Raw genomic sequence first — 24,017 nt, forward strand, 5'->3', positions numbered from 1 at the left:
TGATGTGAGAACGGGGAGAATGAGAAGAGTTTATGTCATTGACATGTAGGTCCCACGTTAAGTCAGCTACCACGTCGGCCAAAACCGGAGTCAATGCCGCCATAGGAGGGACCTCAGGTATACTTTTCCCCACGCAAAAACTACCCAGCCCATCATCACGGCCCATGCAGGCCCGACACGCTTGTCGAAGGCAGCCCACACTGCACAACTTCTCTCTCCCTCCAGCCGTCACGCGCGCCGCGCCGCGCCGTAGCGCGCGTCCACACCAGCGCGGCGCGGCGCAACGCGGTGCCCGCGCGCCGCTTGCTCCCCCCTCCTCGCGCTCCACGCGCGCCCGCGCTCGCCGCCAGCGCGCGCTGCCCCGGAGCGCGACGACAGCTGTGTGGGGGGCAGCGACAGCGCCACTGGCGTCAGCACCAGTAACCGAAGCCGCGCTCGCTGGCTACAAAACACGCGCCCCCTCCTCCCCTCACCGCGGCTGCGCACGCATTCCCCATTCCCCATTCCCCTATCTCTCGAACCCTAGCCCCTAGTCCCCTCCCGAACCCTAGCCCCCACCGCGCCGCCGCCGCCGCCCTCCCGATCGCGATGGCCGCCGAGAGCTACTGGCAGTACCAGTACGCCGCCGTCGACCCGCGCCAGCAGGCGCCGGCGCCGGTGCCTGTGCCCACGCCCGCGCTCATGTGGCAGCAGCAGCAGCAGCAGGCGGGGTATCAGCCCGCCGTGGCGCCGGTCGCGCCCCCGATGGCTGCTCCGCCACTGCCCGCCGGCCCCCCGCCGTCGTTCAAGCGCCAGCGCCCGGAGTACTTCGGTTCGTGCTCGCCCACACATTCCTCCTCTTCTTGATTGTTAATTTTGTGTTGCCTGCTAGATTAGTCGTAAGAAAGTATAGGTAGCTTTGTTGTGGGTATCCATGGGGTTTAGGGCTTTAGGCTATAGAACATATAGATGATGATAGTGGAAGCTAGTCTTTTTTTATAAGCAGATCTTGTTGTCCTGAACTTTTGGGGTTCAGGGCGAGAAAAAATCAGAGGCCTTTTATTTGAATGTATCATCATCAGTAATCTTAATAAATTGCAAATATCCCTCATGTTTGAATTACAGATCCAGATATTATCAGTTATAAGTCTGAAACTCTGAATAATAGGGAGCAGAATCACCTGGATTTTTGTGATCTTGTAGAAACCGAAATATCATCAAGAACTCGTGGAAGCCAATCTCCTCAAGGGTATAATCTGTTAGAGGACTCCTAAAAAGGGAAAACACACACACACACCAACTATAGAAAATCAGTGCAAAGCTATGAGATAAACCAACCAACCACTCAACTCAAGGAGATCTTGCTGACTAACTAGAGAAACTAATTATTATGAACAACTCACAGGAATGAGGAATTCATAACCAATCAACTCTAATGGCAATCTTTAGAACCAAAAGAAATCAAAGTTCCATCTTTTTTTTGTCAATCTTCTTTGGGGTGTTATTCAACCCTGAAGCAAAGGAGTGAGATCTAAAAAACTTAAAGAGTACGACATATGCAGTGGCTGAATGACGGGATTACATGCAGCAAATGACACACTTAATTAGGCTTTAGTCATGCTAGCTAACCCAGCGTAGTTTCGGGAATAGATAAGGGTCGAGGGGAATGAGATAGCTTCGATGCTTCGTGACCTGCGCAGACTGATATGCTTGTTGGACATCTGCTAATGAGGCTTGGGCTTCCAAACAATACGTGTGTGGTCTGGGGCCCTGACTGCCCTGACTCAGGGCCGGCCTTGTGTTTTCCCTGCCACGCTGTACTATTAACCTGTCCAAGGAAATGGTAGGAGAAGTTGCAGGCTTGTAGTTTTGAATTGTTCCAATGGTAGATGTTTGTTTGAAATGAATACATAAAAATGAAACCATTCCTCATTTCCTGATAAAGCCTCAATGTCGTAAGATGGGAACTAGTAATTTTCATATGTGAATCTACAAGATCATATTGATTCTTTGTTTTCTTTAAAGTTAGATGGTGTAGCATGGTTTATATGATATGTTAGATTGAATTAATCTCTGGTTAGGCTAATATTTCACTATCATTGGTAGGCTCTAGGCAAAAGGTTTCGGCTTCTATTATAGAGTAGTCGGTCTGACTATTTTGATGGCTAAATGGTTTGTAAATTCTGAAATCTAAAACAAGAGAAAAAAAAAGGAATTTGTTGTGTAAAAAGGTTCTAATAATCTCTACAAAGGAATTTGCTGCTTGCATGCCGTTACGTTGTTTGCCGCCAATTCTGAATGCATCTATCATCACAACAATAAAGTTTAGTCCTTTTTTAGTATCATTTTATTGGGAAAATGATTGCTTGCTATGCACAGCTACCTGAAACTATGTATCAGGATTGCCTACCTGCACATAGATTTGGCGGCTTTTTAGTTGTTAGATAATGTTGTAATTACCGCACATCATTAATTCTTCACATGTTTGCTTCTATTGCAACCCCATTTTTGTCATAGCTTGCTTCTTAAATGGACAGGGAAAAAATATTGACGAGACTGTTCAGTAGTTTCTTCCTAATGTATTTTCTCCAAGTGAGATGTTCATTTGTTTCAGTCAAAAAAAAAAGATGTGCATTTGTATATTTTAACACTTTACACTTTGTTTGCAGACATGCCTTCTGGACAGGGAAACAGCCTCTTCCACGAAGCAATGAGCCCCCATTATGTCCATCGCTTGAACAATCAGGTATTATATCAATTATAAGCTTGTTAATTTGAGGATAGCAACTTTCTTACTAACATAGTGCTGGTTGCAGATGTCCTATGCTGCTGGTGCTAACCAAAGTGCTATTCCACTTGGTGGGATGGCCACATATTCAGCAGGCATGGACAGTGGAAACCATGGCGCTACAATAACTGAATCAAGAACTCTCTATGTGGAAGGACTACCTTCGAACTGCACAAAGAGAGAGGTTGCACGTATCCTTTTCTATGCTTGTAAACTAAAATCACATTTTCCTAGCTATAATTAGTGTAGGTATCTTTTGCGATGTAATTCATATTACACCTCCTAGGTGCTTTTGCCCTTAACTCTTTCTTCTGCAGATATCTTTCGCCCCTTTTCTGGTTTCCGTGAGGTGAGATTGGTCAACAAGGAGATTAGGCATGTAAGTTAAATGCTACCTGTGAACCAAATTTTCCCTGTTATTTTTTGCAAAGCCAAGCATGCTTACATGTCAAATCCCCTCTCTGTTTTGCAGGCTGGAAGCTGTAACCTCTTGTGTTTTGTTGATTTTTCATCTCCTCCTGAAGCTCGTGCTGCTCTGGAGACTCTGCAAGGTAATTATAACATCATATTTTCTGCATCCATATGCATTGTAGTTATGTTGCCAATTTCGTTAGATAGTGCTTGCGCGCAGTTTCATTCTTTTATGTTTGTGTGCCTTTAGTCTTATTAAAAATCTGTTTATTTTTCTTAATATTTTTCCCTTTGTCCCACATCCAGTAGGTTTTAGTGTGATGACTGAACTATGTAGAGTGTAGTCCATAGATAACTAAACTAAGATTATTATTATTTTTTTGCTGAAAACTAAGATTGTTATTTCGAAATATCATAATTTTTCCTTGTTCCACTTTGAAACCAGCTTACTGTCATTCTATGTGTGCTATATCATATGTAATAATATTTGTGTGCACATCAACTTTAGTGCTTTCCATCATAAAACTAGACGTTTCATTGGTAGGGAGAGAATAAACTTTGAGCTTCTAATACTTGTTCAGGTTATAAGCTTGAATTTGGCTCTGAAACTATGACGTTTTGCTTTGCAGGCTATAAGTTTGATGAACATGACCATGAGTCTTCCAACCTGCGCATACAATTCTCTCTCACTCCTCGCAGGAGGCCAATTGGTGGGCCTCGTGTTAGAAACTAAGTTTCTTGGGTGGAGTTGAATTAATAATGCAGAGCAAAATTTGTGGAGAATCTCTAGGGAGACTTGTATACAATGCTAGACCAAACTTGACTCTGATGCACCGTTAGTGTTGTATGTTGTTGCTTTGCAAAGATTCTGCCGTGTAGGTTGGTATGGATGTGTTGATAACTATTGGTTGGATGGAAACAAAGTAGATGGGGCTGAAAAATTGTTTAATCATGTGCTGTGTGATCTGAATTACATCTATTCTTCTGTGGATGATTGCAATGAGTACATACATGGTGCATCGGCACATGTATAGTAGTGAGTTATGAATGTGTTATCTGGCTTAGATTGTTTGCAGGTTGATTTCATGGTGCAAGACTGCTCCTGTACCATTTCTTACAAAAAGGATTTCGGTGAGTTTCATTGGTTTTTCATAGTAGTTTTTCTTGCCTGAAATAGTCTTACAGTGATTCGTAAGGACAAGAGTATCTCACCACCTATATCCTTGGTATTTGACAAAATCAAATTGGAATGGGTCCTTCAAATAAGCTGATATCTTGTTCAGAGGCTCTATGTGTTCTTTTGCAGATGGCAATGTTGGCTGAAAAATGTTGTGTTGTGCCTGGAAGATGCTATGTCACTGAATCCCCAGCAACAACAACAGGGCACACCTATAGACTTGTAGCATTACTAGAAACAACAATATGCATGTGTTTTCTGGAGATGGATAAGCTACTGTATGTATGGGAATTTCAGCATGTACTTAGCAGTTGTTCAATACTGGTTTCTGGGCCTCAGTTTTTTTTTCTCTGTAGGCACAGATTGAGATGCATTTTTGTTGCATCTGCAGGACATGTAAGCCAATTGCTTGTGCTCCCTGATACTGAAGTTGTAACATGTAACTTTTGACTTACCATGTAGTAGTACTGTAAGTATGGAGTCATGGATGATTGTCCTTGGATTACTTTGAAATAAAACCTGTTGGTGACATTTTTTATGCATTCATCTGGTACAAGAGAATTGATGTGTACCGTCAACGGTAAGCATAGCTTCTCTTCATGTGAAGAAAGCTGCATTGCATAACTGTCCTGCAGGTTGTGATTGAGTGAAGAAATGCTCTGCAAGGACATTAGGGGTCTGTTTGGGGAAGGTTCTGACAGCTGCAGCTTCTTCCAAAATTAGAAATTATTGCAAACAATCCAGTTTTTCATTCAGATTCTGAGAAGTTGTAACTGTAGAATCCAAAAAATAAACTAGAAGCTAGAAATTGGAAAACTCAGTTTTTTTATATTATCAAAAGCTGACTACCAATTAGTTGCTTGTTTGTTTCTCGGAATTTTAAGTTCCTCTAAACAAGCCCTAATCATGCAACTGCTTGAACGTACAAAGCGTGTTGGTTAAAGATAGATCATATCTTGTCTATTCTAGCTTAATTAACTTGGTAAGTACATGTCCTTATTGGTATCAGTAGTTCATAATCCAGAACATGTATTTCTATCAAAAAATAAAGTTGATGCTCAAATAATGTCAGCATGATAGTTTTGCTACAGTGTCGAGCTTAGTCGGCATTAATTTGATTGGACATTAAACATACACGTACTTTGTATATGATAAATTGATGCAAACCTTGCTGGTCCTAGCACTATCTCTTGTATAGCGACATCATCCAACTAGTCCTGACACCTGCTTGTACATCAAGGACTTTGATCATTTGCTGAGTTTTCACCTTAATTAAGCGTGACACTGAAATTTCCGATCAATTTCTCATCTCTGCACACTAGCCATTACCCTCAAAATTTCCAGAAAAGAATAGGGGAAAAATCAACCTGGCTGCTACTAATATTCAGCAAATTAAAGAAATTATTCAGACTTTTCACCCAGTCGCAGGCACCTGACACATTCTACTTGACCAGAAATTTAGAAACCTGCCAAGAAATCAACAGAATTTCCACCGGGATCACGTACCCAACATCTCGGTTGGTCCCGTCTCTTCCTTTTGCTTGCAAATTCAGGAAGAGAATACCGTATGACACGCATGACTACTGCTGCAATTGCGTAACATACTGGCCGACAGCGACGGCACACTTGGAAGGCCTTGCATGAGACCGGATCAGACTTCAGAGATTCAGAGGAGAAGAAACCTTGGCCCTGTCGCAATTCCAACCGTGATTTGTTGATCGGTTTATCCAGGAAACTGCCGATTTGTTTGGACCTGGATTTTTCTTGGTGTTTTCTGTTCTTGGACGGCATACGTACAGTGTGAAGGTCTGCATGGACCACTGCTGATTGACAAAGCAAAGATCTGAATTGGTCACTGCTAAACACTCAAGAAGGTGTGGTATTCTTCACTGGTTCATTCTGGTCATCAACACAGTTAATGGTTCCTTTAAAAAAAATGAGATTTGAAAGGAGAGACATCCTTTCAAATATTTTTTAAATATTTTTTAAGAAAAAATTATGAGTATGTCAAGGATTAAATACGGGACTTGTACTATCAAGTGCATCTCTTAAGGGCTCCTTTTAGAACGTATGATTCTGAAAATAAAAAAAAAATCATAGGAATATAATGTCATGCCATATTGAATACCACAAGAAATAAATTCATAGGATTTTGCAAAAAAAAAATGTTTGGTAGCACCGTAGAAAAGGTAAAGGGACTTTGAGTCACAAGGATGAGAAAACATGAGGTCTAGTCTCATGTTAATTTTCCTCTAAAATTCTTACAAAATGGGTAATTCCATAAGAATTTTAAAGGATTTTGGGGAAGCTATTCCGTCCAAAGGATCATGTAGGGAAATTTTTCTAATGGATTTGAATCTTCCAAAATTTCTCTATTTTTCTTTTGTTCCAAAAGAGCCTGAGTATTTTTTTGAGACAGATGTATGATACTTTTTTGTGGATTACATGTAAAAAATGTCACTTCCATAACCACAGAGAGATTTTAGCGTGGCACAGTAGCATTGTGGATTACGTTATTATATGGGAAATATATATTTTTTTATCTACAAATTATATTTTGATCATTACTTCCTCCGTTTCACAATGTAAGTCATTATAGCATTTATTGATGTTAATGAATCGAGATAGATAGGAGGGAGTAATAAGTATTGCACTTATAATCCGTTGGAAGTGAAGCAATGAGACTGCTAATAATATCTGGTTTCTTGATACGTCATCATGTTGGGTCTTTCAGTTCTTGAGAGCTCCTGCAACTTGCAATCACATTTCAGACTTTCGATCGAATCGAATAGCATAAAATGTGATGTGAAGTGGCACGGCTAAGGGAACTACTTCCTCCGTTTCCTCCGTTTTAGGTTATAAGACTTTCTAACATTGTCCACATTTATATAGATGTTTACTCCCTCTGTCCTAAAAAAAAAAGCAAACCCTAGTTTTCCGTGTCCAACTTTGACTGTCCGTCTTATATGAAATTTTTTTATAATTCGTATTTTTATTGTTGTTAGATGATAAAACATGATTAATATTTTATGCGTTACTTGTCTTTTTAATTTTTTTTATAATTTTTTCAAATAAGACGGACGGTCAAACGTTGGGCACGGAAACCAGGGTTTGTCTTTTTTTTAGGACGGAGGGAGTATGTGTCTAGATCCATTAACATCCATATGAATATAGGCAATGCTAGAAAGTCTTACTCCCTCCGTTTTAAAATATTTGACACCATTGACTTTTTAGTACGTGTTTGACCATTCATTTTATTCAAAAAATTTAAGTAATTATTTATTCTTTTCATATCATTTGATTCATTGTTAAATATACTTTCATGTACACATATAGTTTTACATAATTTGTTTTAATAAGATGAACAGTCAAACATGTGCTAAATAGTCAATGGTGTTAAATATTTTGAAACGGATGGAATATATAGTATGAAACGGAGGTAGTAGTAATAAGCCAAGTTGGTCAACCACTGCTATATAATTCAGCTATAGTCTCGAACACTTGTTTAATCATAATAACAAAAGGTCTTCATGTTGCCCTGTTCCTTCACTACTTTTTCTTTCCTTTTCTTTTTCTAAAAAGCAAACAGTCTCCTGGCACTGTTTCAGTTTAATAACATACGTACTCCGGGTAATCTAAACAGAAAGAAAAGATAGTCTAGTACTACTCTACTAATGGTAAATTAATGGAGATTAACCACAGTGCATGGTAAAGAATTTCTGGCTTTTTATTATTAACACATGTATGAGATCTAAAGAAAAAAAGTATGATATCTATCTATTGTACCCTTCTTAAACCGGAAGCAACATATAAACATTTTTGTAATATGTCCAGTTGTCTGCACAAAAGTTAAAAGCAAAAGGCAACAAAACAAGGACTCATCTTGATTTTTTTTTGTTTCTTTTAAACAAAAAAGAAGGCCTGGGTATTAGCCAAGCTAGGTGGCCTTGGAATGGACAGCAAAAGGCAGCGATGATAGCTGCAGCCTCCCTTTGTGCAGCACACACTGCACTGCAGCATTGCAGCAATCCTCCTCTCCAAAAGCAGGACACACCATCACTAGGGTAGTAGACCACCAGCACACCGAGCCTCCCTCAAAAGCAAGCACTGCATGCTTTCAACATAAGCCTAGCCTCTAGCCATCCATCTAGCTCGATCACCACAGTTCTTAGCCGAAGAGAAAGAAAGTTAATTAGAGAGTTCATATATAGCTGAAGTAATCAAGAACCAAGAAGAGGAGAGGAAGGTGATCGAGGAGGAAGGAAAGGATGGTAGCGGAGGAGGAGGTGGTGGTGGTGTGGGAGGGGGAGAAGGAGGGGGAGATCGACTACGTGTTCAAGGTGGTGGTGGTGGGGGACTCGGCGGTGGGGAAGACGCAGCTGCTGGGGAGGTTCACCAAGGACGAGTTCTTCCTCGACTCCAAGTCCACCATCGGCGTCGAGTTCCAGACCCGCACCCTCTCCCTCCACCGCAAGCGCGTCAAGGCCCAGATCTGGGACACCGCCGGCCAAGAACGGTAACCATCCATGCACACACCGATCATCTTCTTTCCTCGCAAACGCATCAGTTCATACGCAGTTATCTAGACTCATGACTTAGAAATACTGGAAAGATCATTTTTACTTGTGATAATACTGATAGTATATATAATAGAGCAACGCAATGATAGTCGCTGCGAAATCGTGATCGTTGCTGCGTTTTTGTTAGCGTTTACGTGTTCAAGCTATCCCAACTGATCTGGCTGTTCTTGCATTTGATTAGTAATTTGGTACTCCATATACTTACTCCATATACTTACATAGCGTCAATGACTCATGTTCTGTTGCTTGCTGCGAGGGAGATGGTGTCACATGCATGTCAGCCAAGACACCAGCTTCATTTTGCTTTCATTGTGATTAATTAAGCCGGGAGCTAATTGGATCGGTACAAGGACTCGTGGAAGATTGGATTTGTATTGGTTGGGAAGATAAGGATGCATGTATAGTGGCTGTCAGTTTTCATGAAGCCAGCTGAAATTAAAGCTATGAAATGCGATGCTACTACTAGTAGCTTCTGCTAAAGACAACGCGTCAGAACAGAGCACGCCGACCACCGAAAGTGATCCCTGCAAGAACCACTAATGCCTCCTTTTTGCAGGAGAAGATTTGATAGAAACTGTCATGTAGCAAATCAGTCATTACCTGCCTAATCTAACCTGCCCTTGGATTAGGCAGTTGTCGCCTAATTAAGATTTTGATCTGTTTTCAATGCAACAAAGCGGGAATTCTGTGTGCAATTCGTGTGTTCCCGAGGGAGACTGATGTGTTCGTGGCGGAAATATTTGAATTTTTGGAGGAAATTTGAGCGAAGTTTGGTCTTTTTGGTTTCGCAGGTACAGGGCGGTGACGAGCGCGTACTACCGCGGCGCGCTGGGCGCCATGGTGGTGTACGACATCACGCGGCGGCGGACGTTCGAGAACGTGGCGCGGTGGGTGGAGGAGCTCCGGGCGCACGCCGATGGCTCCACCGTGGTGGCGCTGATCGGGAACAAGGCCGACATGCCGGCGGGCCGGCGCGAGGTCGCCGCCGACGAGGCCGCGCGGTTCGCGGAGGAGCAGGGGCTCTTCTTCTCCGAGGCGTCCGCGCTGTCGGGCGACAACGTGGACCGCGCCTTCCTCACGCTGCTCGAGGAGATCTTCGCCGTCGTGTCGCGCAGGGCGCTGGAGCTCGACGAGGCACGGCGGATGCGCGACGGCGGCGCCGGCGGCGGCGAGGTGCTGTCGCTGAAGGGGACCACGCTGGACGTCGGCTCCATCATGGAGACCAGCGCCATGAAGAAGAGCTCGCAGTGCTCCTGCTCGTGAGCGACACACAGAGACTGGATGTTCGCTCGTGTAATGTTTTTGTTTCGACATATCGATTATTACACATTCACATCATTTCACCTCGCGTTCTTGTCAATTATAGAGAAGGATTAGGCATGTAAAACATTGTAAATTTGGTGATTGACAAGAAATGGTTTAGATTCTTCATCTGTGACTGTGATTATCTACGCGTGCGTGATGCTATGATTCGTCGCTTAGCTAACAGAGCAAGCTAGCTCGGTTTTTCTAATGCCACATAAGCGCAACGTGGACTTTTTCCTATTTCATATACAAACCATTCAGGCGCACCTGTGAGTGGGCCGCGTGGCCTCGTGATGCCATATTTGGGCCGTTTCTTCACTGTATGGGCTAGAAAGCTAGGCCCAACACCAGAATTCGGCCCAGAGAAAGTTGGAGATGACCAGGTTGTGCAGGTCAAAGGGTTCGGAGTTACTAATCAACTCCAAACGCTGGCGCCGGAGTTTTCATTTCTGACCCCGTTGGCCTTTTTAAAGATCGAACTGGTGATTGAGTGTCTCCGACGAGCATAGCACCGAGCACGTCGTGGGTGACTGATCGAGACGTAAAAACTCCATTAATTTGTGTGGAGATGACAGTGTTGTGGAGGTCAAGGAGGTTCGGAGTTTTAATCCCCGACCCACCGGAGCCGGAGTTTTCGTTGCCCAACCCGTTCTTACCGGTCAGTCCAGCAACTAGGAGCAGCTGTCTGCCATGGCACGGCAGCCAGCAATGCTTTGCCGGTGTTTTACCGTGAAGCCATGAACATGAGCTAGTCCATGGTCGCATTTCCAATCATCGACTTACTGAACTGAACACGAATTTTCAAACACTAAACGGTGCGCTTTTTACGAAAACTTTATATACGAAAGTTGCTTTAAAAATTCATATTTTAAAAAAATAGATAATACTTAATTAATTATGTGCTAATAGATCATTTCGTTTTCCGTACGAAAGGAATTAATTCCCATCCTCATGAAACAAACACATTATTTCAACAGAAGTTCAGCGACGTTATTCGTATTCCTATTCTTGACCGAGGCAATTCTGCTGCATCAACTGAATAAGGGCATGTTTAGTACCTAAACAAAATTTTTCACGCTATCACATCGAATGTTTAGACACATGCATGGAGTATTAAATGTAGAAAGAAAATCAATTATATAGTTCGCCAGGAAATTGCGAGACGAATTTTTTAAGCCTAATTACGCCATGATTTGATAATGTGATGCTACAGTAAACATTTGCTAATGATGGATTAATTAGGCTTAATAAATTTGTCTCACGGTTTTCTGGCAGAATTTGTAATTTATTTTGTTATTAGACTGTGTTTAATATTTCAAATGTGTGTCCGTATATCCAGTGTGACACGCCAGGAATTATCGTTCACGAAATAAACCGGCCCTAAGTGCGGCTGTACATAGCAGCAGCTGCAGCGATCGTGTTGTCTTTTGTGTAGTGGGTACTGTTGCTGCAGCTCAAGCAGCCATATGAGCCGAACAAATGGACGCGCAGAAGCTTTTGGACTCCTTTTGATCCATCCACTCCAGTTGGCCTAATGGCAACTGGTACATAACTACCTACCTATGTATGATCCACAAATCCTGAAAACAACATGGCCACTTGCTCATCGGTAGCTGTTACATTTGCCTACTTGGATGGATACCACTACCGCTGCTGCTGCAATTAGCAACATCTTCCATGAAGATCAATTCCACGCAGTCCTTGCCGCACGCTGCTCCGACAGATGAACTGGGTTCTGCACTGGTGCAGCAAAAACAGAAACGTGATGAGCAGTTGAGCACCATGATCCTGTCTGCAGAAACCACACCCATGAACAGAATTGAACCTCATCTCAGACTCAAAAGATCTTCGTGCTAGCTGTATCAAAATTTGGGAGGTACAACGAACAACTCTTGATCCATGTACATGTGATGCGACATACATACATATACAGCCGAAACAACTTACAACTAGCTAGAGGCAAAAGGGAGCTAAAATGTTGGGATCTCATCAGGGAAGTCAACCGTATCAGAGGCATTCAGGCTCATGTGAGAAGCAAGCAGCAAGCTGGAGAGATTGACCGCATCTGCAGTGTCAACTACTTAACTAACATTTATTCCAGGCTAGCTAGTGAGATGCTGATATGCTGGTCTTTCTGTAGATGTTGTTGCATCAATCATGTGTGCGCAGCATAGCTTTGGTCGGTCAGAAAATTGCGTCATCCTTTTCGTCAGCGCTTTCACCACTTGCATGAGCGATCGATGTCCAGGTTCAGTTATCTACAACGCACTGGTCAACCTGGAACCACGCAAAATCCAAATCAGTTTATTGCAGTATAAAAGAACTGAATTAACAACGAAAACTCTAAATCAGTTTATCAGTGGAAAAGAACTGAACAATGCCAAACCCTGAATCAATTGTATATTCATCCCTAGTAAAGAAATGGACTGAAAGTCTGAAACTCTTGGCAGTGAGAAAGAACTCAAGAAGTCAAAGTTTCAGTCTGATCAGTTAGTGGTTAGTGAACTTAGTGCGATTACTCGGTTGTTCTTAATTGGTTCTCTATATGGATTAGTTTGATCATATTGCAGATTTTTTTTTCCAGACAAAGGAAACTATGCTACTGCATGCACTATTCTGTATTTACCAATCTGATCGAATTGGAGTTAATCCTCCTCACCTGCAATTGTTTCTGTCACGCGTTTGAGCTCAAGCCTCTCGCCTCACAAGCTCGCATCACTCTCATCCTCTTACACGAAGACACGAACATCCTGCAATTCAAGATGCATCAGGTTGAGATTTCCACGTTTACCTTTAGTTTTTGCATTCGCATAATTTTGAAACGATGATGAACAGTGCAATGACGCAGTTTCAGTAATGTATAAAAAAAGCGATGCGGTTTCAGCGGTGCTTACTCCCAGGGCACGTCGCCGACGAGCATCCAGTCGCCGTCGCCGTCCTCGTACACGACGGCGTGCTCCCACTCGCCGTACCCGTCCATCAGTCCTGCTCGATCACCGTACACAAAACATTATTAACCGCCATTACTGATCAATGTTTGGCAGATTACTCTTGCATATACAGCGAGGTGAAACTAGCAGCTCACCAATGGTGGAGCAGTAGAACATGTCGTTGAGCGCCTCGACGAGCTCGAGGTAGTCGCCGTACGCCGCGACGTCCACCTTCCTCAGGTACGGCGTCCCGTCCATGCTCACCTTCACGAAGTACGCTGCCTGAATCCTAAACCGAACAACGAAACCCATCCATCAGAGGAGACGCGACATTGATCGATCATCACAAAACCATTAGCCGTGTAAGAACACTAGAAATTACATCGAGGACGACGGCGGCGGATGGCCGTTCTTCCTGCCGCGCCTGGCCCTGCGAGCGCTGGCTCCGGGAGGCCCCAGCGTCAGCTCGGTGAGCTCCACGCCGTCGTCGCCGTAGCTCGCCATGACCCAACACCGTGTCGCCGCCGCTGACCTCGACGAAGAAGACGCTGATGGTGGCGAGCTGTGGGCTGCACAGAGCGAGCTATATATATATACCGTTGGTGCAAGCGCGGAGGCGGCAGCGGAGTGGGATCCTCTGCGGGCGAGCGGGGGTGTCAGCGTGTCAGGCGGCGAGGGCGAGGCGGGAGCAGAGGATCCGGAGGTGGTGGGGGGGGGGGGGGTGCAGCGGCTGGGACAGGCGGCGCATCGGCGGTTGGGCCGGTTGGGTTGGCACCGGAGGCTGCCGGCGAGGGGGATGGCACCGTGTCGCCGTGGGACCCGACCGGCGGGGCGCCAGGTGGACGCCCTGGTCTCCTGCGTCGTGGCTGCCTTGCGCGGGGAATCAGGTGTGACCGTCTTATAATCTGTGGCCGCCACTACTGTTCAATGTGCATTCTGCAAGTCAATAGTACTCCTAGACAAGTGAATCTTGTTCTGGTGGACGTAGCAAACTTGAATTGCAAATCTAAGCGAATAGAACAATATGGGATACTTGCAAGTACGACTAGTATAATACATCATCTGTTCTTAAAAAAAAATACTAACTTCTAGTGATAAATCTGGACAAATATATCTTTAGAAGTTGTTTTTCTACGTGACAGAGAGTACTCCATAGTTCTATTTTAAATTATAAGGCATTTTGATTTTAATTAAGGTTGCAGAGAGATATACTAGCCTCCACTTCTTGAGTTCGTTTGTGGTGGTTATCAACCTACATTTACTCGTTTTCCGTACGCACACTTCCTAAACTACTAAACGGTATGTTTTCTCAAAAATGTTCCATAGGGAAGTTGCTTTAAGAAATCATATAAATCCATTTTTTAGTTTTTTTAGCTAATACTCCCTCCGTTTCGAAATATTTGACACCGTTGACTTTTTAGCACATGTTTGACCGTTCGTCTTATTCAAAAACTTTTGTGAAATATGTAAAATTATATGCCTACATAAAAATATATTTAACAATGAATTAAATGATAGGAAAAGAATTAATAATTACTTAAATTTTTTGAATAAGACGAACGGTCAAACATATGCTAAAAAGTCAACGGCGTCAAATATTTCGAAACGGAGGGAGTACTTAATTAATAATACGTTAATCTATCGCTCCGTTTTCTATGCTTGGAGATTAGTTCCCAACCCACACCAAAGAATGCAGTCAATATCTACAGCAACAAATTAGTTTTATTGAATCTATAATTGAATATGTGTTAATAGTATATTTGTCTTTTGTTGAATTTGTTATTACTTTTTTCTATTGATTTAAATCAGTTTTAGTTTGACTAAAATGTAAAATGAATTATAATTTAAAACAACGGAGGAAGTAATTGGTAGGGTGCATGATTTAGGGGTTGTTAAGATCATCCTAGAAGGACACCATTCGTACAACTCATTATGGAATTTGTGACAGCGTTATGGAAATATTCCAAGTTCGCACGAAAGCTTACACTAAACTGAATTTTATTTTTTTTTAAAAAAAAATAGCCGCCGTGCCATTGCCACCCCACCCAGGCAGCCAGGCAGGCTGTTACTCCGTACCAATGGAGAGCGAACGGGCACAGTAGATCCGGATTCTGGCGAGGGGGGTAGGGGACAGGGTTCCCGCAAGTGGCCACGTGCTTGTTCCGCTCGCTCGCCGACTTCGCCGTGATGCTCCGCTGCGCCCTCCTGCCCACCAGGTGCAACGCACGCAGCAGCAGCAGCAGCAAACATATGAGACGACCAAGCCCAGTACTCTGCCAGTGGTGTACCGTGTACGTGCCGTGGCGTCCCCTCACCCACCCCTGCCAGTCTCGTCACACATCGCACGCTCCGGTGCGGTGCGCCCCGTCGCCCGCCCGGCCCGCGGCCTCGCCATCGCCGGCAAAAAGCCGCGCACCGGGGAGGCAAGCACGAGCATCGTGCCCCGCGCGCGCCCACACGCCCATTCTCGGTTACAAAAACCCAGTACTCCAGCATTTAGAGTAAGTACAATAACAGCTGTAAGCTAACAATAACCTAGTATCGAGAAGAGAAGGAAAGAGACAGAAGAAACTATAGCCTCGCGTATCAAGAAAGGAGGAAAAAGTCAGAAGAAAACGGGTTACATTCAGTTGATTTTAATACATTGTATATATAAAAGGTGAAACCAAATATTAATGGTGTAATATATTTTTATAGATAACTATTATATAAATAGATTATTATATTACCTATAAATAATTTGGAGCTAACATTTAACTCTGCTATTAAACTTGCTCTTATACGCACGAGCGCAGGCAGCGTAAGTACGTACGTGGCGGTGCCGTGCGGAGACGGGGATATCTCGTGGGATTTCTTTTGCCTCCCGCCGTGGCGCGCCCCGGGGGGGGGGGGGGGGGGGGGGGGGAGGAGGCAGCCGCCCTGCGTTTCGCCAGCGTGTGCCGCCGGCTGGGCGAGCAGCGGCGTGCGTGTGGCGGCCGTGGCCAATTATTTTTTAGTATTACTGGAGTATTGCGTTCAGGTCGGCTTTCGGTTTGGTTGGGTTCCAGAGGACAGTTGCGCTGCTGTGTTGGCAGAGGATGTACTAATCCATCTCGGATTTTGATGAGTGTGTGACATGGGAGTATGGGACTACTCGAGCTCTACAAGACATCCAAGAGCTTTTTGATGCAACCACGTTTGACTAGCCCTTTGTTTTTTTCTGCCCCCTTTGGGCAAAAAGGTTTGTTGGTGCTTGACCGGCTTCACGCCCTCAAAGGCATGAGACGTGTCAGTTCGTGTCCTATTGCAGAGTGCATACTGCATGCTCCCTCCGTCCAAAAAATATAAACTTTAGTTTTCGTGTATAACATTTGACCGTCCGTCTTATTTGAAAAAATTATGAAAAAAATTAAAAAGACAAGTCACGCATAAAATATTAATCATGTTTTATCATCTAACAACAATAAAAATACGAATTATAAAAAATTTCATATAAGACGGATAATCAAAATTGAACACGGAAACCCAGGGTTTGTCCTTTTTTTTTTTTGGAACGGAGGGAGTACTACTCAACTACTTGTACGAGCAAAGTTTTTAAGAATAGATGAAGCTGCTTACTTCCTTTTAAGAATAGAGCAAGAGTGGGATCTTATTGGACAAAGAACATATCTAGATTATTTATAGTCCTAGCAAATATCCAGATTTTAGTTTTACATATTTTTGAACATCCAGATTTTAGATTTTTATATTTTAAAATAGAGGTAGTAGTAATTAAGAAAATAGAGCTTCGCGTGTTGTAATCTTGCAAGAGAGCAAAATGGGAAGTAAATGCTTAACACAGTCCAAGCAAGCAACATTTGGATATACACCGAAAAAAAATGATGGGTCTATTAATCTTTTGAACAGTTTCTAATAGCGCACAGCAGCAATCCACAAAAGCACAAGTGACAGCCCACTGTGCTTCCCGTATGGCCCATGTGACACCAGTCTTACAACCACAACACGAGTACACGACGATAAATAGCGTCCACGGCATATGGCATGCCGAGTTGACATGAACTCGTTCAACTTCAGCTCTACTAGAATCATACTACTAGCGACACAAGAGGACCATGTAATAACACATATTCTGCCTGGCTGAAGACCAAAGCTAATCCAACCTCCCGGAGAGCTACTGCTATATAGCAGCAACCGAAGAAATGTACATCCTGGTGTTACGGTATTTATTTGTTGGCTTCTCGTTCGAAATTACATGTTGGCACCACTCCTGGAGAATCATGATTGTTGACGCTAACATCCACGCCCTGAGTCTGGTTTGTCATCAGTAAGGGAAGAGCATAGACCAGAGAGGAAAATGTGAGTGATCGGTAAAGGTAATAATAGATGAGCCCATTGCATTAACATGGAGAATGTGATGTACCTGTGAGTTTGAACCTTGTCCATGAGTACGGACGGGTCTCATATTAAGATCAATCATTTTGGAATCGATGTTACCCTGGTCATCGCAGTTGCCATCTGAGGCTGGATCATCAGACACATTATGATGGTTTGCCATTTGCTCCTTTGTTACTGAGTGAGGGGCCTTCTTTTGATCCGTCCGGTTTTCAGGATCTTTCTGTTGCATAGCAACATCATCCATATGACCTGGTTTATCTCCTGGAAACTAATCAAAATTTCAAACTTCAAGCACTAGAAAATAAGGCGTGAGATTACAATACGAAGTTGGTTTCTAAACAATAACCTACTTCAACCCGTTGCCTTAGGAGCAGGTATCTTCCATGGGTTCGTTTCCCACCAACATGAACAGTCATATCACAACTAAGGCAAAGTGATGTACCATCTATCTCGCAATAGAAGAAGGCTGCATGGACAGCAGGACATAATCACAACAAGCTTTAACAGGCAAAATATGATAAGAAACTATTCATAAATAAGAAAGAATACCGGGGGCATTTTCACATATATCACAGCGTTGAACTTTATTAGGGTCTGCAAGCCCAACTCTCACGTGCCGCCTAGCAAGCTTGTTACACATATGCACCTGCATCACAACATTGGAAGAAATATCAGAAAATGCAGCATGAATATTTAATGGGTTATTGAGACCAAAGCTGTAATATTTGTTTTTCTTCATGCTAATGATACCACATGAAGGATATTGCACAGCTACTAAAATAACTTGTATAGACTGATTGTTGGTCAAAATCTACAAAGTTTGGCCTCTTCAAACCAAAATACATCTTATAACAATCAATGGAGCGAGTAATTTTGTTGATCGAAGTTCTCATAGAGCTGAATATGGATATGCATCTCTAACATACAGAGTACAACAACCAATCTGGCAAACTTTCAGTAAACAAATCCATGCAAAAATGTCAGCTTTATTAACAGTATCTGATTTCTTATGTTGCCTGCACATAATCAGCATACATCGTGTTCTTCAGCAGATCCATTACTGACAAACCTTATTAACTCATTAAACAGGTGCTCAACTGACATAAAGACATAAGTAAGGACTAAGAACCAGAAAAGATGACCTTTCATAGTTGGAAGAGAACTTAACTGCTCAAAACATAGTCGTAAAACAGAATAGACGTACAATGTTTTAATGGGTAAATCAATATAATATAAGAATGTGAGAGCACAATGGGATATTTGACCAAAAGATCTGCCCACGAAGGATGTTTCATAATGTTTGGCCTCATTAGGGATGGGGCCACCCACATACAACAATTCCATTTCCGGTTGGAACTTTCATCTACAACCTGGTTGCACTTTTGCACGTACTGATGATTTTTAATCATGTCATCAGTTCCAAATATTATAAAAAACCAAAGAAACCAGTGTCATAGCATTGGTTACGGAGCGCAAAACTAGTTGAGCAGCTAAAGAATGAGTAAAGGATGCTCTCATGTATGTTTTTATTAGCAATTGAAGGTAGCGACTGGAATCATGTACAGTAACATAGTATAAGACATACTACTCTGTCCCATAAAAAAGCAAACCCTAGCTACGAATCTGGACACGAATGTGTTCAGGATTGGACTTTTTTTGGGACGGAGGGGGTATTCATTAACTCTAGAAAATCTGCAATTCAGACTCTGCATTCTGCAATTAAAGTGAGGCAGAAGCATAATCTTGGCTACAAATAACAGTAAACATATGGACTGAAAAATCGTGTAAACACAAGTGCAAAATCTATACCTAACTATTTCTTTACTATTGAAGAATTTCAACAAGGGAAATTCAATCATTACTTCTACAGAACAATGATCGACTTAAGTATTACACATAGCCAATAAGGTTAACAGAAATTCCAACCAAAATGGCAAAATCACGACAAGCTCATCTCGCACTGTCCCACATATGGCCATGAATGATGATGCCTGGAGGTGTCTAACGACCACCAAGCTAGATATAGAACTCAGGGTAGTGTGATCTTCTAAGAAATCCCGTTCCGAAGTAACCCAATTGCTGGATTCAAGTACTTATTTGAACTTATTATGTATGTTTTATGCTGTAAAAGTGCCTCCTTCGATAACAACATCATAGAATTATGCTTTGTTTTCCAGTTCTAAAGTTGGCCAGCTTTAATTTCAAGTGGAATTCTCTAGGCAATAGGCCTCATTTTGAAGTCAGACAAGAAATAAGTGGATACCCCATAAGGCAATTTCTCGGTTACTACCCAAACAAGCACTACAGTTAGTCACTATCAATGCACGCTGGCATCCTATTATACCATAACTTCGTTTGGTCATAAGTCCACAATACTCAACGAATGAAAAAAAAAAGGCCTTAATGAATGAATTGCTCCAGGCCAGTGAGCAGTACGCAGTTGATTCGCAGTCAAAATTAAATGGCTTTCTGTACCCAAAAAAGAAACACGCAGATCCACACGCTAATTCGAGCGTAGTAAACCATCTCGTGAGATCTTAATTGCACAATCAAACAACCCGATCGCCCAGCGTGAAACAAGCGACCGCAATTGAAGCATCGCATAACCCGATCTACGATTCGGCAAGCGGACTCCGACGCGTGCGCGTTGTAGAGCAGAGGACGAAGGCAGGGTTAGAGAGAGGGGGCACCTTCTCGTCGCAGGACCGGCAGAGCGCGGCCTCGTCGGCCACGCAGAAGAGCACCGCCGGCGCGCTCTCGCACACGTCGCAGATCGTCCGCATCCCGCCCGCGCCGAGCCGCGCCCGCTGTCATCGCCCCCCCTCCCCCATCTCCCCGCCCCCCCACTCCCTCCTCCTCCTCCTCCGGCGGATCGGTCCTCCCCGCCTGGCTCTTCGCCGTCGTAGTCGTACACACAGCGGCGGCGGCGGCGGCGGCGGCGGCGGCGGCGGCGACGAGGAGGAGCAGAGCGGGAGTCGCGGGGCGAGAGGAGGAACGAAGCCGGGAGAGAGATTGTGGCGAGCGAGGAGGGAGGAACTCGAGAGAAACAAAAAAAAATACTAGAAAATAGAAGTAATAGTTTTTGATTTCGATGTGGTGGTGGGGCGAGCAGGAGCTAGCTTGGTGGTGGCCCCACCTTCTCGAGGGATCGAGCCCCACCGTCGCTAGACCCGGTCCACGAGGACCACACGTCCAACTCACCGCGCCCGCGGGTCTAATCCCGTGAGCCGGGTTCATGCCGCCGTAGACCCGAGGAAAGCGAAACATACTGTGTAGTGGCTACTTTCACCAGATCCGCACGGTACATCACACTGACAGGTGGGGCCAGATGCGGTGGGGCCCGTGGATCTGTTATTATGGGGGAGGGAGTTGGGATGAGACTGGTAGGTGCAGCCGTGCAGGGGGGGTTGTGGATATGGCGGATTTAGGCGCGGTGGGCCCGCGAGAGGCGACGGCCACAGAACATAGAAGGGGGTGGGGAGACGCGGGGGGGGGGGGGGATTTTGGGGGTGTGGCTCCGAATCAATTGCTTGGCTGCTCTGCCGCCAATGGGCGCCGTCACGACTCCCTGTCTTTCTCTTTCTTCTTCTCTCCCTGCTGGCCTCCGGGCTCCGGTACCCTGTGTCCCTGTCCGTGGGCCACCACCACCGTCCAATAGGAGTACCTGTTGGACCTAGATCTCTGCAAAGGAATACTAGAGTTCTTGGGCTGGTTATAGGCCGGCCCAGCTATCCTTTGCAGAACTCCTCCAGTGATCCGGTCTCTAGGCTGAGCTGCATGCCCTGTGCAGTCCAGTAAACCATCTTTTTTTTAATGCTATTGTCTCTATTGTAAAATCAAAGTCCACTAAACACATTATTCTAAATCCAGTACTTTATTATAAATCCATCCTCACAATCACATTCCATCAACACCTCCAATCATATAGGTCTAGGCGTATTAGCCCGTTGAATAGTTGCATACTTATACTCCATTCACTTCATATTATAATAAGTCGTTTGGATTTTTTTTCCATAGTCAACCTTTTTAAAAAATTGACTAAGTTTATAGAAAAATATAGGAACACTTCTAACACAAAACAAACATATTATTAAAGTATATTTTGCATCTAATGAAACTAATTTGGTGTTGTAGATATTGCTATTTATTTTTATAAATTTAGCCAAACCTAGAAAAGTATAACTAGAAAAGAAGATCAAAGCAATTTATAATATGACTAAACAGATTTAGGACCAAAATAATATAGCACAGACGTCACTATATGCTACTAGCTTCGTTTCAGGTTATAAGACATTTTGACTTTGATCAAAGTCAAACTGCTTCAAGTTTAACTAAGTTTATAGAAAAACATAGTAACATTTTCAACCCAAGTCAAATTTATTATGAAAATATATTCAATAATTGATTGAATGAAACTAATTTGGAATTATAAATATTATTATATTTGTCTATAAACTTAGTCAAACTTAAATTAGTTTGATTTTGACCAAAGTCAAAACATTTTTTACCCTGAAACGGAGGGAGCACTATGCAAGCACATAACAAGCCTTTGAATGTCACCCTTGCCGTTATAGTCCCTCATGTACTAATCGTTTTTTTTAACGTAAAGAGAGACTTTGAGCTTGTTTGGGGGAGTTTCTAGCTGCTGCAGATTCTTTTAGAATCAGAAGCTCCCCAAACAGTCCAGCTTTTGATCTAGATTCTAAAAAGCTGTAGTTGTAGAATCAAAAAAATGAACTAGAAGCTAAAAACTAGGAAACCCAACTTTTCCATATTCTCAGAAGCTGGCTACCAACCAATTGCTTCTCATAATTTTAAGCTTTTCAAACAGACCCTTTATTAATTACTAAAATTTGGATTACATTCCTTATTTAATAGCTCAAGATTTTCTGCTGGGGCACACAATCTTCACTCCAAGCAAATTCTTGAACTAAATGCCAGCTGAGTCAATGCATGCAAATGCACACTATCTTTATGTGGATCACTTTCACTTCTTGTAGACGTTGCATCGCTCACAGATTATTCCTTCTCACGGATGAGCGTTTCATTGTCAAGCTAGCCACAACCTCTACGTTGTCAGATACGGAGTACATTACTAATCGTATTTTCACCTGTGAACTTCTCACTCCTTCCCGTATTTTCAGCGTAAACGATTCTATCGTCACATCGACAAAAACCTTTCGATTGCACTTTGCACATGGCTGGTCCAATGCAACTGCATTTTCATTCATGCACAACGCTTGCTTGGCCACGTTAATGTGCTTGTGCAGCGTCACTGTGCAGAGAGAACGTGCGTCCTACCTGCTACACGAATGAACGATATTAATTACTTAGCGTATGTATATATGGCGTAAACCATGTATCAGCCGTACATAGTACGTGGATTATTACTGTGCGCAGCGGCGCTTAAGTCTTAAGTGCCATTTTGCCGTACGTACCTGGTTGTTGACTGTGCGTACGTGTCTCTGGTTTAGTTTATTATGTCTCGTCCGTCGGCCGTCGCTAAGACTCTTGCTGACAACTGACTGACTGCAATCAGCGGCGGAGCTAGAAAATTAATTCATCGGTATCACCGAGATCAGAATACACTAATCTTGTTTAACTTTTAGTGTCATATATAACACACAATTCATTGGGAGGATTGACTCAACGACGACAAAGCTAATATGGAAAGTATGGACGCTGTCAAAATGAAAAAAAAAAAAACTTTACATAGCTCCTCATTCGAAACAAAATCTGGATGACAGATCGGCTGCAAATCCGTCAATGTCTATCAGTTTTGCTATAGAAACCTTTAAACGGCACAACACCTTTTCAAGGATTACACTTTCGTACATCAAATCTGAGAGAAGATCTTTCAACAGCCGAGACACAATACACTAAACACACACGATGGCGACGAGCCACTGCTTGACTGGTGGATCAAGGGACATCCCAATGGAAAAAAACACAAACGAAAGCAATTAAATCAATTCATATGGTGGTGCCTTGGAAAACCTGATGCGAATGACACAAACGAGTGTTCCACAATCAGGAGACTCAATTGTCTCAACTAGTGACCAAAATCACAGATAAGAATGCGAGGCTGTCGGTTTTCTTGTTGTTCTCCCTCTTGTTCGGTTCTTTTTCGGCTTTGTCTCTTTCACCTTTGGTGAGTCTGTAAATAATTTCTATCCTACCTAATATAACACCAGCAAAATGCTAGCTACGGTTTCAAAATATAAAAATTTATAGTGTCATCTTGATTGCCTAAACAATATAACCATAGATTTCGCCACAGGTTACCGGGGTCAGCTGACCTCGATAGTTCTACTGTAACTCCGCCCCTGCCTACAATCTCATTATCATTTTTATTATTTATCATGTCGTGATTTGTAATTCACAATAATCCGATCCATAATGTTTGTAATAGTTGACTGTACATTATTTAAATTAAAGACTGGAAACTCTATAATAATTAATTGTGGTCTTTT

The 24,017-nt window shown here is 43.1% G+C and overlaps 4 protein-coding genes across 4 annotated transcripts; 2 read left to right on the forward strand and 2 right to left on the reverse strand.

Moving 5' to 3' along the window:
* Positions 1-476: 476 nt before the first annotated feature.
* Positions 477-4,130, forward strand: LOC4347641 (uncharacterized). Its single transcript, XM_015755546.3, has 6 exons — positions 477-811; positions 2,649-2,725; positions 2,796-2,958; positions 3,085-3,146; positions 3,240-3,318; positions 3,808-4,130. The coding sequence occupies exons 1-6, from the start codon at positions 589-591 to the stop codon at positions 3,909-3,911; spliced, it is 708 nt and encodes a 235-aa protein (XP_015611032.1). The 5' UTR covers positions 477-588; the 3' UTR covers positions 3,912-4,130.
* A 4,162-nt stretch (positions 4,131-8,292) lies between these two features.
* LOC4347642 (ras-related protein RABA3) lies at positions 8,293-10,365 on the forward strand. Its single transcript, NM_001422911.1, has 2 exons — positions 8,293-8,871; positions 9,727-10,365. The coding sequence occupies exons 1-2, from the start codon at positions 8,624-8,626 to the stop codon at positions 10,196-10,198; spliced, it is 720 nt and encodes a 239-aa protein (NP_001409840.1). The 5' UTR covers positions 8,293-8,623; the 3' UTR covers positions 10,199-10,365.
* Positions 10,366-12,061: 1,696 nt separating this feature from the next.
* LOC4347643 (auxin-responsive protein IAA26-like) lies at positions 12,062-13,736 on the reverse strand. Its single transcript, NM_001422910.1, has 5 exons — positions 13,553-13,736; positions 13,326-13,459; positions 13,135-13,225; positions 12,900-12,990; positions 12,062-12,517 (listed from the first exon to the last, which is right to left on the reverse strand). Exons 1-4 carry the CDS (start codon positions 13,672-13,674, stop codon positions 12,915-12,917), a joined length of 423 nt encoding a protein of 140 aa, NP_001409839.1. The 5' UTR covers positions 13,675-13,736; the 3' UTR covers positions 12,062-12,517; positions 12,900-12,914.
* Positions 13,737-17,013: 3,277 nt separating this feature from the next.
* Positions 17,014-20,583, reverse strand: LOC4347644 (B-box zinc finger protein 18). The gene is made up of 5 exons (XM_015795841.3): positions 20,235-20,583; positions 18,094-18,190; positions 17,895-18,010; positions 17,570-17,812; positions 17,014-17,459 (listed from the first exon to the last, which is right to left on the reverse strand). The coding sequence occupies exons 1-5, from the start codon at positions 20,325-20,327 to the stop codon at positions 17,373-17,375; spliced, it is 636 nt and encodes a 211-aa protein (XP_015651327.1). The 5' UTR covers positions 20,328-20,583; the 3' UTR covers positions 17,014-17,372.
* Between the last annotated feature and the right edge of the window lie 3,434 nt (positions 20,584-24,017).

This window comes from Oryza sativa, chromosome 9, assembly GCF_034140825.1.
Source record: "Oryza sativa Japonica Group chromosome 9, ASM3414082v1".
NCBI lineage: Eukaryota > Viridiplantae > Streptophyta > Magnoliopsida > Poales > Poaceae > Oryza > Oryza sativa.

Excerpts from the sequence above, each read along its gene's own strand:
- LOC4347641 (XM_015755546.3), top strand. The coding sequence starts at position 589 with ATGGCCGCCGAGAGCTACTGGCAGTACCAGTACGCCGCCGTCGACCCG. Across the intron at positions 3,147-3,239 it reads TCAACAAGGAGATTAGGCAT|GCTGGAAGCTGTAACCTCTT; the intron begins GTAAGTTAAATG and ends TCTGTTTTGCAG. Across the intron at positions 3,319-3,807 it reads TGCTCTGGAGACTCTGCAAG|GCTATAAGTTTGATGAACAT; the intron begins GTAATTATAACA and ends TTTGCTTTGCAG.
- LOC4347642 (NM_001422911.1), top strand. The coding sequence starts at position 8,624 with ATGGTAGCGGAGGAGGAGGTGGTGGTGGTGTGGGAGGGGGAGAAGGAG. Across the intron at positions 8,872-9,726 it reads GACACCGCCGGCCAAGAACG|GTACAGGGCGGTGACGAGCG; the intron begins GTAACCATCCAT and ends TTGGTTTCGCAG.
- LOC4347643 (NM_001422910.1), bottom strand. The coding sequence starts at position 13,674 with ATGGCGAGCTACGGCGACGACGGCGTGGAGCTCACCGAGCTGACGCTG. Across the intron at positions 13,460-13,552 it reads CCGCCGCCGTCGTCCTCGAT|GATTCAGGCAGCGTACTTCG; the intron begins GTAATTTCTAGT and ends TGTTCGGTTTAG. Across the intron at positions 12,991-13,134 it reads GTCGGCGACGTGCCCTGGGA|GATGTTCGTGTCTTCGTGTA; the intron begins GTAAGCACCGCT and ends CTTGAATTGCAG.
- LOC4347644 (XM_015795841.3), bottom strand. The coding sequence starts at position 20,327 with ATGCGGACGATCTGCGACGTGTGCGAGAGCGCGCCGGCGGTGCTCTTC. Across the intron at positions 18,011-18,093 it reads TATATGTGAAAATGCCCCCG|CCTTCTTCTATTGCGAGATA; the intron begins GTATTCTTTCTT and ends CTGTCCATGCAG. Across the intron at positions 17,460-17,569 it reads GACAAGGTTCAAACTCACAG|ACTCAGGGCGTGGATGTTAG; the intron begins GTACATCACATT and ends ATGACAAACCAG.